At 50.9% G+C, this 13,341-nt stretch overlaps 4 protein-coding genes across 4 annotated transcripts; 2 read left to right on the top strand and 2 right to left on the bottom strand.

Moving 5' to 3' along the window:
• Positions 1–60: 60 nt before the first annotated feature.
• On the bottom strand, positions 61–2,452 carry M430DRAFT_46494 (hypothetical protein; the record flags this gene model as incomplete). Its single annotated transcript, XM_024867851.1, has 2 exons — positions 61–2,125; positions 2,181–2,452. 2 exons carry the CDS (start codon positions 2,450–2,452, stop codon positions 61–63), a joined length of 2,337 nt encoding a protein of 778 aa, XP_024724928.1.
• Positions 2,453–3,974: 1,522 nt separating this feature from the next.
• M430DRAFT_153623 (hypothetical protein) lies at positions 3,975–4,421 on the top strand. Its single transcript, XM_024863228.1, has one exon. It carries the CDS (start codon positions 4,103–4,105, stop codon positions 4,328–4,330), a length of 228 nt encoding a protein of 75 aa, XP_024724927.1. The 5' UTR covers positions 3,975–4,102; the 3' UTR covers positions 4,331–4,421.
• A 91-nt stretch (positions 4,422–4,512) lies between these two features.
• M430DRAFT_38181 (hypothetical protein) lies at positions 4,513–8,005 on the top strand (the record flags this gene model as incomplete). Its single annotated transcript, XM_024867224.1, has 5 exons — positions 4,513–4,902; positions 4,993–5,123; positions 5,177–6,380; positions 6,434–6,553; positions 6,764–8,005. 5 exons carry the CDS (start codon positions 4,513–4,515, stop codon positions 7,934–7,936), a joined length of 3,018 nt encoding a protein of 1,005 aa, XP_024724926.1. The 3' UTR covers positions 7,937–8,005.
• Positions 8,006–8,849: 844 nt separating this feature from the next.
• M430DRAFT_153607 (carbohydrate-binding module family 48 protein) lies at positions 8,850–11,713 on the bottom strand. Its single transcript, XM_024863227.1, has 2 exons — positions 11,364–11,713; positions 8,850–10,881 (listed from the first exon to the last, which is right to left on the bottom strand). The coding sequence occupies exons 1-2, from the start codon at positions 11,520–11,522 to the stop codon at positions 8,941–8,943; spliced, it is 2,100 nt and encodes a 699-aa protein (XP_024724925.1). The 5' UTR covers positions 11,523–11,713; the 3' UTR covers positions 8,850–8,940.
• Positions 11,714–13,341: the final 1,628 nt, after the last annotated feature.

Here is a 13,341-nt window from a genome sequence, read left to right as displayed (position 1 = left end):
ATATTAGACAAAATACAAGTGCTCTCATAGCCTCGAGCTCGTCTTACAGATGAGCCAAGATTATTCCAAAACAAAGACCCTACTCGTCCCTTCAAAAGCCGTGATCTTCCCGCCAACCGCCTTCGAGTCACCGAAATATTTTATACGATACTGGCCACCAGCAGCCCACTCCTCTGTCTCCCAAACGATCTCCGCCTCGCTCGTCCCAAGAATCTGGCTGGTCTTCCTCCAGTTGAAGATCAAACCCCAGTCACTGTCGTCCCTAACTATAACCCACTTACCGGACTCTGGATCAAGTTTTTCAACTGCTGCGTAGGTCTGCTCGAGACGGAGGTTGTTGCGCGGGTTCCCCGCGATAAACTTCACGGAGACCTTGGAACCGATGGCATATGATGGCTCTGCATCTGTTATAACGTCGCCAAAGGATTTGAAGACGGGCACACCGTCGTAGACTACGCCGGTGATGAAGGAGAGGGATCTGTTGACGTTGTTGGGAGGGAATGGTCCGGGGTCAGGCTGAGAGATCGAGGATGCGCCGAGGTATGGGAGGTGAGAGAGAGTTAGGTTGATATAAGCATTCAATGTGAAGGGTCCGTAGAGCGTGGATGCACCTTCGTATCTTTGAATACCGTATTCCTCCGGCGTGGATATGTAGTGAGTGTAGCTATTCGCAGGACCTCCAATAACGACTACCGGATCAACGGCTGATGAACCAGAGAGTGCCATTGAAGCTGCGGAAGCATGAACGGCTTCTTTCCAACGCCGGCCGGCCATTGTCGTTGCCTCTCCAGGACTCACGATGATCACCAACTGTCCAACTCGAAATACTTGTACATCAACAATGTTAGGGGTCCACTGATAAGGGGAGGTGATTTCTCCAACGTCAAGCAGGATTGGCTTAGGGAAGTGACATCGCTTTTGTTCCTTGCTGGGGGCCTTGAGTATGCCGGACACAACTTGCCAGATAGGCGAAGCATCTGGCGCGTTGGGATCATTTTGCGTAAAATCAAAAGCACCGGGACCATCGGACGTGCCAGCAGCAAACGAATAGCCCAAAGCTGCGGGGCATGTACGCACGTAGCTCCCGTTGGAAAGGGGGAAACTAAAGTTGGACATATCTTTGAAGGTATGGAAGGACTTGACAGATGAACCAGTGACAGGCTTTCCTTCCCTATCAATGTTGTCATACAGACGCCTAGCAGGCTCGAACTGTCTCTTGCCAATTTCGTAGCAAGACGACGCTCCGTTATCTTTGACACGGAAGAAGGGCCCACGAGCATGACAGTATTGACTTTTGCCATCACTGCATGTACTATTCCTGAAACTGCACTCTTGGCCGGTTCCATCTTCGCACCATGCACCCAGGACATTTGGACTTGTGTCCCCAACATTGGCCTGTGAAAAACCGGCGACGAATCCTTCAGCGGCATTATCGTCTCCGGAAATGCTCTTTTCAAATATATCAGCTGCAACTCCTTTGTTGTCTCCTGAGATGAGAGTGTTGTTCCCTAGCATCGATGTGCCGTGTGTAGGAAACCAAGTAAGTACTCCGGTATTCTTACCGTCAGAGGCTCGTTGGAATCTCAATAAGGTTAAATCCTTTTCAACAGATCCATCGTCCTCAGTACTCATGTTGTACCTTGCCCTCTCTTCTTCTGGATTCGCAAGGTAGGCATAGAGACTTCGATTAATATTTGCGCCGAAAACCTTAGTAGACCCAATAGTCAAATATCCAGGCTGTAAGCTCTCATGTGCTCGCTGGATGGACAGAACCGCACCATCGACAATGGCCTGATAAGATTGCTTGTCAAACCCCTTGCTTGTAATCTGAGGAAGTAGATAGTTCAGCCAAGCTCCTGGGCCCGAGTGAGAGTGAGTACCGGTGACTGCCAAGTTGTGCTGTCCGTAAACCTGGAAATCGGGCCCTAGCCTCGCCAGCCCTTCCAATATTCCATACCTAATGGCAGTATCTCCTGATTGAGTGTCGAGAACAAGATAGATAAATCTATCTTCCGGGTGATCTATGTCTCCAATGATGAAAGCTCGAGAGTATAGTCTTTGTCGAAGACCCGATCCCAATTGTTTTGTATCTGCGTATCCCATCATGTTAATCTCGACAACGGGCCTAGTTAATTATTAGCATATAGCTCAACCTGAGCGGATGATGAGAAGATTACTACCCTGTTATATCCGCCTTCCCAACCCCCAATAGATACAGGCTCCCATTTGAGTGTTTTTGGTGATTCTCACTGCTACCATATTCCTCATGAAGCCTCCAAATCCAGCCTTGCTTTCTGCCGTAGGACGACTTCTCAGTAAAAACGGCACAAGCCAGGAGGAGAGCTATGGCAATACAGCCCAGCTTGATGAAGCGTCGCAGTTTCGAGCTGTCTGGGGCTAGTCGGGGTTGGTCTTCAGAAGGCCCGGCCTTCAAATCCTGAAAAGGGTCCATGATTTACGAGATATCAAAGTAATATGTCCTCTAATTTCCCTCTAAGAGGGATCGTGGTGAATGATTCAGGTCATGTCTTTGCTGCGTTGAGTGAAGCTTGAAATAGCTTGGACGGAGACTAGAGAGGTATGACGCTTGTAGAACGAATGATGCCTCAAGCGCAAGGCTCCAACTCTACAACTCACAAGTACATCCATGCAACAAATGGACTTCCTTCCAGTTCTTCTTACTCGATAACAATCTCCCAACTACGACAACGAAGCAGATAAGCAGGCCTCATTATGCCTATTTAATGCGCCTTCCAGCAAAGAGAGCTCGATTTCTGCGCAAGAACGCGCCCTCCATTGAAAGCTCCTCGAGACAACCACCCGCTTAAGTATCCTCGAGGTAACTCTACTCTGTACTCCGTCAGAATCTATACATGGTTCTATTTCTCTTTCTGTTACTGGTGCTATTACTCCTATCCTGAGTGTCCTCGACAAATGCCGGTCCTCAACTTCTCACGTAGCGATATTTTCCGCATCAAGCAGCAGTAGTGGCTGTTTGAGCGGCGGATCTTCAATTATTGGACAAGAGAGACAGACACACGTGCATTGCTTGCTTGCACACATATCTACCGTCCTACAGTACAGGGGCGTGCTCTCTCTCCATTCACGAAGTTCTAGAAATGATCTAGAAACAGAAACGTGGCGCTTACAGCAGCAGAAACCCCAAAAATGATTGATTGCAACATGCAGGAGAAAAGGAGGCTGACTGTCCCTTGCATGCAACACATAGTAGACAGGTACGGATACGTTGGAAATAATGATGAATGACATTGATAACAACACTGCAATACCTTCATAACAGCGATCTATTAACAAACGCGCCCTCTCGACTCCTACCCGAGCCTATACAGACCTGCTCTCATGCCTGCACTCTTGGAAGGTGTTTTAAGTTGTGTTCAGACTTAGACGCCTCTTGAAGGCAGAGAGGGGCTTGTTGTCTTGTTTCGCAGGGGAGCTCGGTCGTTGAGCCTTGAGGTAGCATCGCGCGGCAGACTCTGTGCCCGGCGCAGGATAATGCGGAAGGCTGCCCTATGGTACATGGCACAGGCTGCACATACTTACGACATAGGTACTCAACTCCGTACATGATATGGGATACATCAACATACTGCTTAGCACATACATAGGGCCGCACAAACACGGCAACCCCGAGTCTCAGACTCTCAGTTTACTCGTCCTGCCCTGCCCCAAGGACTCGGCTTCGGAGCTCGTGAATAGAGGAGCAGTTCGCGTCAGGATGACGCTGAAGTATGAAGTCTCGAAGATGGCCGCAAATACCGCACCCGGGCGCTTAATATCTATATACTTACCTACCGTAATCATATTCTTGCTATTCAGGTATATATGGGCATTTGGGTATGTATTTTAGAGGGTTGGGGTAGTCGTTTAAGTATCTAGGTACCTTGTTCTTCGTCCTGTCTCCTTTGTCATATCTATTATATATCCATATCTTGGATTCCCTCCCATGCCTGCCGCTCTATTTCCTTCTTCTGGACTGGCTCTGAGATGCAGATGCTGTAGGGCCAGAGTAACAAGTGTTATATGCAATTCTACGCACATCTCCAGCCGTGGACAGGGTTGTTGACATGGGGGTGGAGACCCCATGGGAGGTAGCCGTTCCTCTCCCTCCTCACTCTTCCTTATTCTTCCTCTTCCCCCTCTCTTCTTTCCTGTCCCGCCTCCTTGGAAACATACACAGTCTTTCCAAAATATACAGCAATGCCCTGCCACTTGTTCTATCTTTGTGCATCTGTTGCGCGCCGGTCTGGGAACTCTGGTTGCAAGAAGTAGCCCCGCCTCTCAACCAAGTCGTCACAAATACTTCCTATAATCATGACCCTTATCCCAGACCGTCTCTTACCATAGGTCTTGTCTTCTGGACGTCAAGCCTGCATTGATCCTTGGTTGCGACCTCCCGCTCCCCGCCCCTTGCCCTCTCCCCGAGCAGAATTCTTCCACTCGGCTGTGCAAGGCTCTTGGGATATTTCATTCCCAACCTGAGGGTCAAACATCATGTTGAGCCTCAGAGATATTGTCATGGACGCGGATGTGGAGCCTTTCCAATCCAGAGACTATAAGATGGCAAAGGAAACCGTCAAACTACATACTGCCTCCGACCGTTCCATCGATAAATCCCCCCAAACTCTCTCGCCGATCCTCGACGACAACAGTAAGGAGGTACCTATCGAGCGGCGCCGATCAAATCGAGTTACAAAACCTGCCAGCCACAACGCCGCCAGAGAGGCAGTGGGTTTTTATATTAGATTTCAAGTTGGAAGCTCGAACCAGCCAAGTACATCGGACAGTCCTCAACACTCGTCGCCGAGTGTCTCAGATCCCCGGCCGGATATGCCTATCAAGTATACGCCGGTGACAGGCCGCATTAGCAGGGCAAAGAAAGGGGTTCCTGTCCACATATGTGACCGTGACCATTGCCGAAAGGCGAGTTTCCTCTACGGACGATCGCGTTTTTCTTGCTGATAGAAGAGCTAGATATTTACACGAGCGGAGCATCTGAGACGCCATCAGCTGAGCCATCAGGAACCAGCTTGTCCATGCCCTTTCGAACACTGCGAGAAGGTATTTCATCGGCCTGATTTACTAGCTCGACACTTACAACGACAGTAAGCAGCCCACCGAGGGGTCTCTAGAGGCAGCAGAAGCTAATGCCGTACAGTGAAACCCAGGGACAGGAACCATGCAACCCTCCAGGCCCGCGAAGCAGGGCATCGTCAAATCCGTCAGATAGTCGAACACCGCCTTTAACAGTTAGAATAGCGTCAACTAGGGGCGAAAGTGCTATCGCAAACCAGACATCCACAGCCGATTATATGTCGCCGAGAACATCAGCAAGCACGAAGGGTTCTATGATGTCCTTTAGTACAATTACGGACAGTATTCTCGCTCGGAACTTCTCTCCTGCGCCCCCATTCGAGAGATCTGCACATGGTTCTCAGTTAGCTGGGGCAGATTCATCAGTATCTCCTAGGTTCGAAGTGTCGAACTATGACGCTTCATCCTCACAGAGGCCAGGGCCAAACTCACCAGATCAAGGAGGCTATTCACGACAGGCCCAGCCTGACTGCAGTGACATCTATTTCGAACGAACCAACGCCGATTTCCCGAATACTGTGGCTCTCCATGCCTTACCATTCTTGCCCATTCCGGAAGATACAAAAATACCTGATTTATCCCATACCCAAGGAAATTCACCGCGAGGATCCTCGGCATCTGACAGCTCTTATTCTACGCGGTCTGATGGTTCTCGGACCAGTCAACCATGGAGTCATCGAGCTCGATCAGGTTCCGTACATACTGTCCCTGACTGGTTAGCAGCTGATTCCCAGCTTTCACCACCATATGGGGTCATGAGTACGCCTCAGACAAAGTTTGATACCTCACTAGAGCAATTCGAAATGCCTCATATATCTCCACGAATAACCCCATCAAGTTCATCCCGCCAGCCGGACATACCTGACCCATTCGGAGGGGATCACATGGAATCAGTGGGTACTCCAGTCCTCACGACGTATGGTAGGCCATTGGCTCAAGATTTCTCAGCGTCCACTTCACAAGAATTTGACCCGAGATCGGGAGGGGCTGATATAAAACGGAAGGTATGGACGGAACCACGACTAGGGACGTTGCATATGAGTGCGAGCATGATACATTCAACGCCGCTAGACGACCCCTACATGTCTAGCTATTGGGAACACTTTGATCGACATTTTCCTATAGTTCATCGTGGAACCTTCGATCCTACGGAAAACAGCCTACTCAGCTCCGCAATGGCCGCAATTGGGACCCAATATCACAATACTACAGACGCTCGACAAAAAGGTATCGAACTCAACCATCTATGCAGAGGAAACATTAACCATGTAAGCTTGCCCGATTCTGATCCCCAGCATATTTTATACTAAACTGACCTCAGTTCCCGAACTGGGATCTTCGCACAATGCAAGCGATACTGCTCACTGAGCTGTTCACACGTTTTCGCGGTAGGCAACCCAATGTCAAGACCTCTAGACAATTTGAAGAGGTTTATAGAAGGGTAAGTCAACACTCTTCAGATCTTTTGGTAAAAATCCCATGTATCCCTGAGAACCCCAAAGGAACAGATCTTAGGGTCAACCGTGTGAAGAAACGTAACCGTTTGAATCTGATGATTTTGGCCTTGAAGGCCTTGAACGTGGCGTGCCTCGTATTATCTCTTGACAAATCCATCCAACTTACACAAGTTCAAGCTGACAACTACTGCTAGCTCCTGGATGATTCTAGCCAGGGCCGAAGCCAATTCTCTACCCACAGTACAGGAAATGATGCCCTCGTCGGTCATCAAAACCTACGTCCAACAACGCCTCAGTGCCACAAGCACTCTGACCTCCAGAAGAAGTGGGTTCAATGGATCGATGCTGAGTCTCGGCAACGTCTGTTGGCTTTCTGCTTCATGTTCGACGTTCACCAGTCATTGTATCATGGACAAAAACGAACAAACAGCCATCACCCCGAGACCAACCTGTTGTTCCCCCCTTGTCCTGACAATATCTGGAGCGCCGCCAGCGCATTGGAATGGCAAGCACAACAAGTCAACCATGCTGTCCAGCCACTTGACCAAATAGAAGACCTCTATCCGCAAGACGTTTCCAGCAGATCCTTATTTACCCAATCGCTCCTCACATGCTCTCTCGCCTCCCGATTCCCGACGCGCGATAGTTCAAAGTGCCCTAACGACCACTCTTTCCCAAATCACATACATCCTACCGTAGCCAAACTTAAATATCCGTTCTCCGCCTCTCCTCTGGCCCATAGCTACCTCGCCCTTCACCACACCCCTCTCCTCGATCTCCTAGCAATAGCGGGGGATACCTGGGTGTTTGGAAAGAAGATCGCGCAATCCGCCTTCTCCTCGGCACAATTACGCCTCAAGACATGGTCCTCAACCCTCAATGCCGCTATTGCGACCCAGCATGCCTGCCATATTCTTTCCATGTCCTTCTCCCAATCTCGTAACCATTGCCCATCCGGCCAAGTCCAGAGTCACGGTAGCCTCTGCATCTCCCATTACTGGGCCATCTACACATCCGCTCTAATCTGCTGGGCCTTTGGCTACCGGCACCAGCCTCCCGCCTCCGGCACGCCTCCGCACTCCAACTCATCGACCACCACCAAGAACCCAACAGCGGGTCCGAAACCGTCCCAAACTCCCGCCGATGAAAATCCTAAAGCCTTAGCCTACATAGATAGCATGTTAAAGCTCCCCGCCGAAGCTCTCTTGACCAGCAGAGCGCAGATGAGAGGCGAGACCGCAGATTTGATCGAAGCCGTGCGCGTCCAGCTGGAGAGCGATAGCGTGGGCGGTAAATGCGCACTGCTGGACGAGGCACTCGATGTCCTGACGAAGATCCAAGAGCCCAGGAAGAAAAAATACTTCTAGGGCGAGCTTCCGAGCTTCTAACGTTGTATGAAATACTTGGCTCTCTCTCCCCCCCCCCTTCTTCTCTCTCGCATATCCCCCGTCTTATCTTTGTTATGTTTTATATACTCTTTATTCTGTATACCGTTCTGCATTTTCATTCATGGATCTAGATGTATTACCTGGCGTCTCCTTTTTCATGAGGTATATATAATACTTGTGTACTCATTCCGCCTATCTTATATAGGGGTGGGAAACAACGATATAACGAGTGGACGAGTGGTAATAAAAGGATCACGACGAGATAGGTAGGTACTTTGCCGTTGTTGCAGTTTAGAGATTTTTACCCCGCCTCGATACCGTTCTGGCTGTATTATCTTATATGTTATGATTTATGTGTCATGTCTAAGTTATGAGGTGGGGGTAGGACTTTCATGAGTATGGATATAGCAAGAATAACGAGTGGCGGTCATATACCCCTCCATATACCCCTGCATATAGATAGATGTAGAAGAGATGAAGATATATAGAAAAGATTGGACGGCCACCGCTGTAAGAATATTATATAAAACAACATTAGTTTTTTTTTATCATGATATAAACTCATCAGAGAAACGTTGGTATTTACAGTACGCAACTTCCCAAGACATTCTGGTATCCCCGCCACCAGCTCTCTCGCAAAAAGGGAAACATGGCCCCAATGATGATGCACTCAAAAAAAGAAAAGAGACAAAAAAAAACAACAAAAAGTGGTATTTGGGCAGAAGACCTGACAAACTATTCAAAGACGGAACGCAAGCAGCAGCAAACGCGGTAAAACCCAGGTCGGCATCCGCCAAGTAAGCAATCTCGTACAGATAACCCATCTCGCGCCCATCGCATCCTCCACATTACGAACATCCAAGATGAGGTGTATCTGTCAATATCGTACACCCGGAGAAACCGGACTCCCGATCGGCCACGGCATTACTGTGTTCATCATCATCCTCCTCTCCATCGCTAAAGCCAATACACCATGATCTAATCTAGTCCTTTTTCTTGTCCGAGAACTTCGCCTTTAGTCTTCCAAAGATGCTAGTGCGTTTCTTCTTCTTGTCAACTACTGCAGGACTGACTGGACTATCTTCTGCCTGGCTACTTGGAGCAGTGGTGCTTGATTTTGCTGGTGTGCTGGTTGCCTCAGTGCTGGGTGCTGCGGTGCTGGTCTTCTCGGTAGTAGCGGCGGCCACCCCGGTGGTGACCGTAGGAGCAGTTTGCGTTTCAGTGTGCGAAGCAGGCGCCGTGCCGGGGGATACTTCGGGTGATTCGATGGGCTTCGACGGAGTTGCTGGAGCTGCTGCAGCTGCTGCAGCTGCTGGAGGCTCGGAGACCTCTGGAGCCTCCGAGGCCTTTGGCGCCTCAGAGACCTTTGGCGCTTCAGAGACCTTTGCAGCCTCAGCAACCTTTGGTGCCTCAGCAACCGTTGGTGCCTCAGTGGGCTTTGGTGCAGACTCGCCGACGGCAGTCTCCGGTTTAACCTCGGACAATAATTCCTTTTCGACAGCTTTCTTCTCCAACACAGCTTCTTCGTTCGCAGCAGCTTCTGGCTCCTGGCCGGACTCTGCGATAGATTCCTTGACGATTTCTGGTGTGTCTTCGGCAGCCGGTGTCTCGACAGCTGTTCCCATATCCGACTTGGTATTGATGTCGTTGATGGAGTTCTGCACAGTCTCTGGAAGCTTGGATATTACTGATTCAGCACCCCCAACAGCGACAGCTGCTCCTCCACCACCGGCTGCCGCCTCACCTGCGGTAACCTCCTTCTCCGACTTGTCGCCGGTTTCCTTTCCACCCGTGCCCTCGGAGGTGGATGGCGCCACGGGAACCTCACTAAGAAGTTCTTTCTCAACAGCACTCTTCTCCTTGACCTCCTCCGAGACGGCACTAGCCTCTGCACCCACGCCTGCCTCTTCTTGGCTCTCCTTCACAATTTCTGGCACCTTCGAAGACTCGAGAGGTACTGCTGCTGCAAGCTGCGCAGTAGTGCTCTGAGGACCAGCAGACTGGATAGTCGGGCTTGCATCATACGATCCAGCTCCTGTAGCTCCAATTGGTAAGCTTGATTCCGGGATGAGATTGCTTGAAACAGGTGGCAAATCGAGAATTCCGGTGCCATTTTGGTCCCGCTCAGTTTGAGGGGTGACAACCGGAGGAAGTACGGGAGCATTTCCTAAAGCACCACTATTCTCATATGATTCTTTATCGGTGCGAACACTGGAATCGATTGTGTTCCCTGTCAGAGTGCTCGATTCGGGAATCTGCTCCCCGGGAGCAACTTTCACGGGGTTGACGCCACCAGGAAAAGCTGGAAGAGGGGCTACGCTGAAAGTCGGCTCAGACTCACCCTTCGCTTTATCAGCAGCCACAAGCTCGGGGTCATCATAGACGCCCGATGCAACCGTGTTAGTAGTAAGCGTGCTCGAGTCAGGAATCTTCTCCCCTGGAGCAACCTTCACAGGGTTGACGCCACCATCGAAAGCAGGAAGAGGAGCTACGCCGAAGGTAGGCTCAGACTCACTCTTCGCCTTGTCAGCAGCCACAAGCTCGGGATCATCGTGGACGCCCGACTCGACAGTGTTGGAGGTAAAGGTGCTCGAGTCGGGGACCTTCTCTCCTGGCTCAAGCTTTATGGGGTTGACAGCGCCCTCTGCTGCTGGCAGAGGATTCACAGAGAACTCCTCCGTCTCGACAGCAGCAGGGGTCTCGGGAAATGCGCCTGGTACATCGGACGAGCTGGGGTGTTCCAGGGGCACATCCTTCGCCAATTCAGCGGTTGTTGACGTTGGGGCGACCGATGACATGATCCCAGCTGTTTCAGGAGTGTGCTTCGCGATTTGGTCTGGGGTAAGGACGTTGTTTAGATTGCCCGAGGCGTCGTTCTCCTGGGGAGCTGTGTGGTCGGTAACCCAATTGCCGTCGACGACGAACTACAACCGGAAAAGGAGAATTAGTTGATTGAAAGTCGCAACGGAGGAATTTCGTAGGAGAGAGTGGTGGGAGACGGGAAGCTTGCAGCTTATATACAGTAGCGGGGTTGGAAAATAGGCGACGTAAGATATGAACTATGGCCTGTGCGGCCAAGCGCACAATATGGATCTGCCTGGCTACTGTCCGTGCAGCTCCTTCGCAACTCCGAAAGGCTTCACCGCTCCAACTTGGGTGCGGCAAGGGCGTTCCAACTGAGCACGTAAGGCCAGAGTGGAGTAGGCATGCGATAAGAGCATGGGGAGCATTGCATTGCTGAGCACGAGCCGTGAAGCACGGCCTGGCGAGACATCTTCTGCAGAACAAGCGCCAGTAAGGAGCCACTTGGCGGCCTGGAAGCAAGACTCCTTGCAAAGTTGAACAGTGTATATCGAGTCGAGGATCCCGCACCCAGGGAACTCAATTGGTCTTCCCCTCCACGCACCTTGTAGTAGATCTTCTCTTCCGCACTCGGGAGAGTCACATCCTTCACGAAAGAATCCCCGGATTTAACGAGCTTCTCGCTCTTCGACCAGTCGTCGAAGGTGCCGGTAACATACACCTCGGAGGCGGGATGGTCCCTAATTGCGACAGCTGTTAGCATGGGCGGCGACGAAATTCGAGGTAGAGGCGCATTGAGCGCGCAAGGCGCCTACGACGACTCTGCGCTGTGCGCGCGCAGAGTCTGGAGAATGGCGCTCATGGCTAAACCTAGGGGTGTTAAGCAGAGGAGGCGGCATATACCATTTGAATACAAAGCTTCCCATAACTGCTTGCGAAAGACTGGAATCGGGGGATTGGAGATGAGTTTTCGAATAGCTTGGCAGGACGTGCGGATTGTAGATGGATTGGCAGAGCTAGCTGGCTATCAAGAGAGAGAAGGCCAGTCAATGCGAGGGTAGATTAGAGAGGTAATGTTCTATCGAAGGGATATGATGAGGCTCTGCAAGGTCGGATGTAGGCGCCCAATGCTGCAGATTTGCAGAGTTATATTTGCGATTGGCGCAGTTGGTGTGGGGTGATATAATACTGGGTTGGGCAGGGAGCCTTAAAGAGAGGCGGATTCAGCAGAGGGGATGAATGAATTAGCTGTTGTTGGAGGAGGGGGGGAGGGGGAGGGGGAGGCGAAAAAGAAGCTGCTGATGATTCGAGATGGGAGAGGCGGGATGGTGAAGGGTAAAGGGTGAAGGGTGACGATGACGCTGATGATGTAGTAAGGTAAGGTAAAGGGAGCTTAAGCAAAGTAGTGGGAGGTACACCGTAACTCGTACTCTGCGCAGCTGTCTTAGGTAAGCTGCTATAAGGTAACGGAGGAGGTGATACGTGATATGATATACGCCCAAGAGGAAGACCAGGGGTATATCTAGGGGCAACTGTTTTTGATACGCGGTTCCTTTTCCTCTTTGTCTTTGGCTTGTCTTGATTTGTTATTAATTTCTTCATCATCAAGCTTGGCTGTAGCCGGGAGCCTCAGGCAATTAAGGAAGATCAGATGCTGGACGTTGCGAGGATAGAATAATACCTCAGGCATAAATGGATATATCTCAGGCATCTATGACATAGACACTTAAGGTACACGGTATCCCCCACATGTGTCCGGTACAGTCCAGTACGGAGCGCGGTAGCTTCCAGGTTGTGAGATTAATGCGCATCCGTATTTATACACCTCCCGTGCACCCATCTCATCCATGGGCCACGATCCATCCATTCTCACGGCTATCCTTCTAGAAGCCTTCTAGAACACCACATCCCAGGCTTCCAGAACATCTGGTCCGCCAATCAAATAATTCGAAGCCAAATATCCAATCCGATCCAACGCGCGCCCCCCCAAGGTCCCGTTCCCCACCACTCCCCATCATCGCCTCTCCATACAGTCCCAATCCAATTATCCATTACTCCTACTTCCCTCTAAACCTCCCTCTGTCTCGCTCTCCCCCCCCCGCCCTTCTACCACGACTACTACGCTTCCACTACCCTTCTATCAGCTCGATCCTATCCCCGGTCCTGACCTTTTCCTGTAGCGAGACGCCGTCATCTGCCCCTCCTACAGTACCTTGACCTCCCCGTCCCTCCGCCTCACCTCACCTACAGCTTACCTTGACCTTACACCTTCCCTACAACTACACTCCACATCCCTCTCCTCTTCTCTTCTCGCCTCGCCTCTATCTCGGTGTGTTGTCCAGTCCCATCAACTGCGAGCTGCAGCTTACTTCGCTGGACGAGTTCCGCTTCTTCACTCTTGGTCCACCGCCGTGCCCTCGTCAGGACCTTGTGGTCCTACGTTTCTCTCCGCTGTCCTTCGCAGACTGGTTCCTGCGTGGGCCCTCCACCACTCGTCACATTCAGGTTTACTTGAGAGCTTTTTTGTGTAAGTGCTTGCTCGGCTTGCACCCAGGCAACATTCGGCTCCGGACTGACCGTGC

This window comes from Amorphotheca resinae, assembly GCF_003019875.1.
Source record: "Amorphotheca resinae ATCC 22711 unplaced genomic scaffold M430scaffold_1, whole genome shotgun sequence".
NCBI classification, from domain to species: Eukaryota; Fungi; Ascomycota; class Leotiomycetes; order Helotiales; family Amorphothecaceae; genus Amorphotheca; species Amorphotheca resinae.
The sequence above is the reverse complement of the archived record's forward strand: the minus strand, read 5'-3'. Positions and strand labels throughout refer to the sequence as shown.

What these genes read in the sequence shown, in the direction of transcription:
- M430DRAFT_153607 (XM_024863227.1), bottom strand. Translation starts at nt 11,522, where the DNA reads ATGCTAACAGCTGTCGCAATTAGGGACCATCCCGCCTCCGAGGTGTAT. An exon ending in AAGAGAAGATCTACTACAAG is followed by an intron (nt 10,882 to 11,363) that starts GTGCGTGGAGGG and finishes TTCCGGTTGTAG; the next exon opens with TTCGTCGTCGACGGCAATTG.
- M430DRAFT_153623 (XM_024863228.1), top strand. Translation starts at nt 4,103, where the DNA reads ATGGGAGGTAGCCGTTCCTCTCCCTCCTCACTCTTCCTTATTCTTCCT.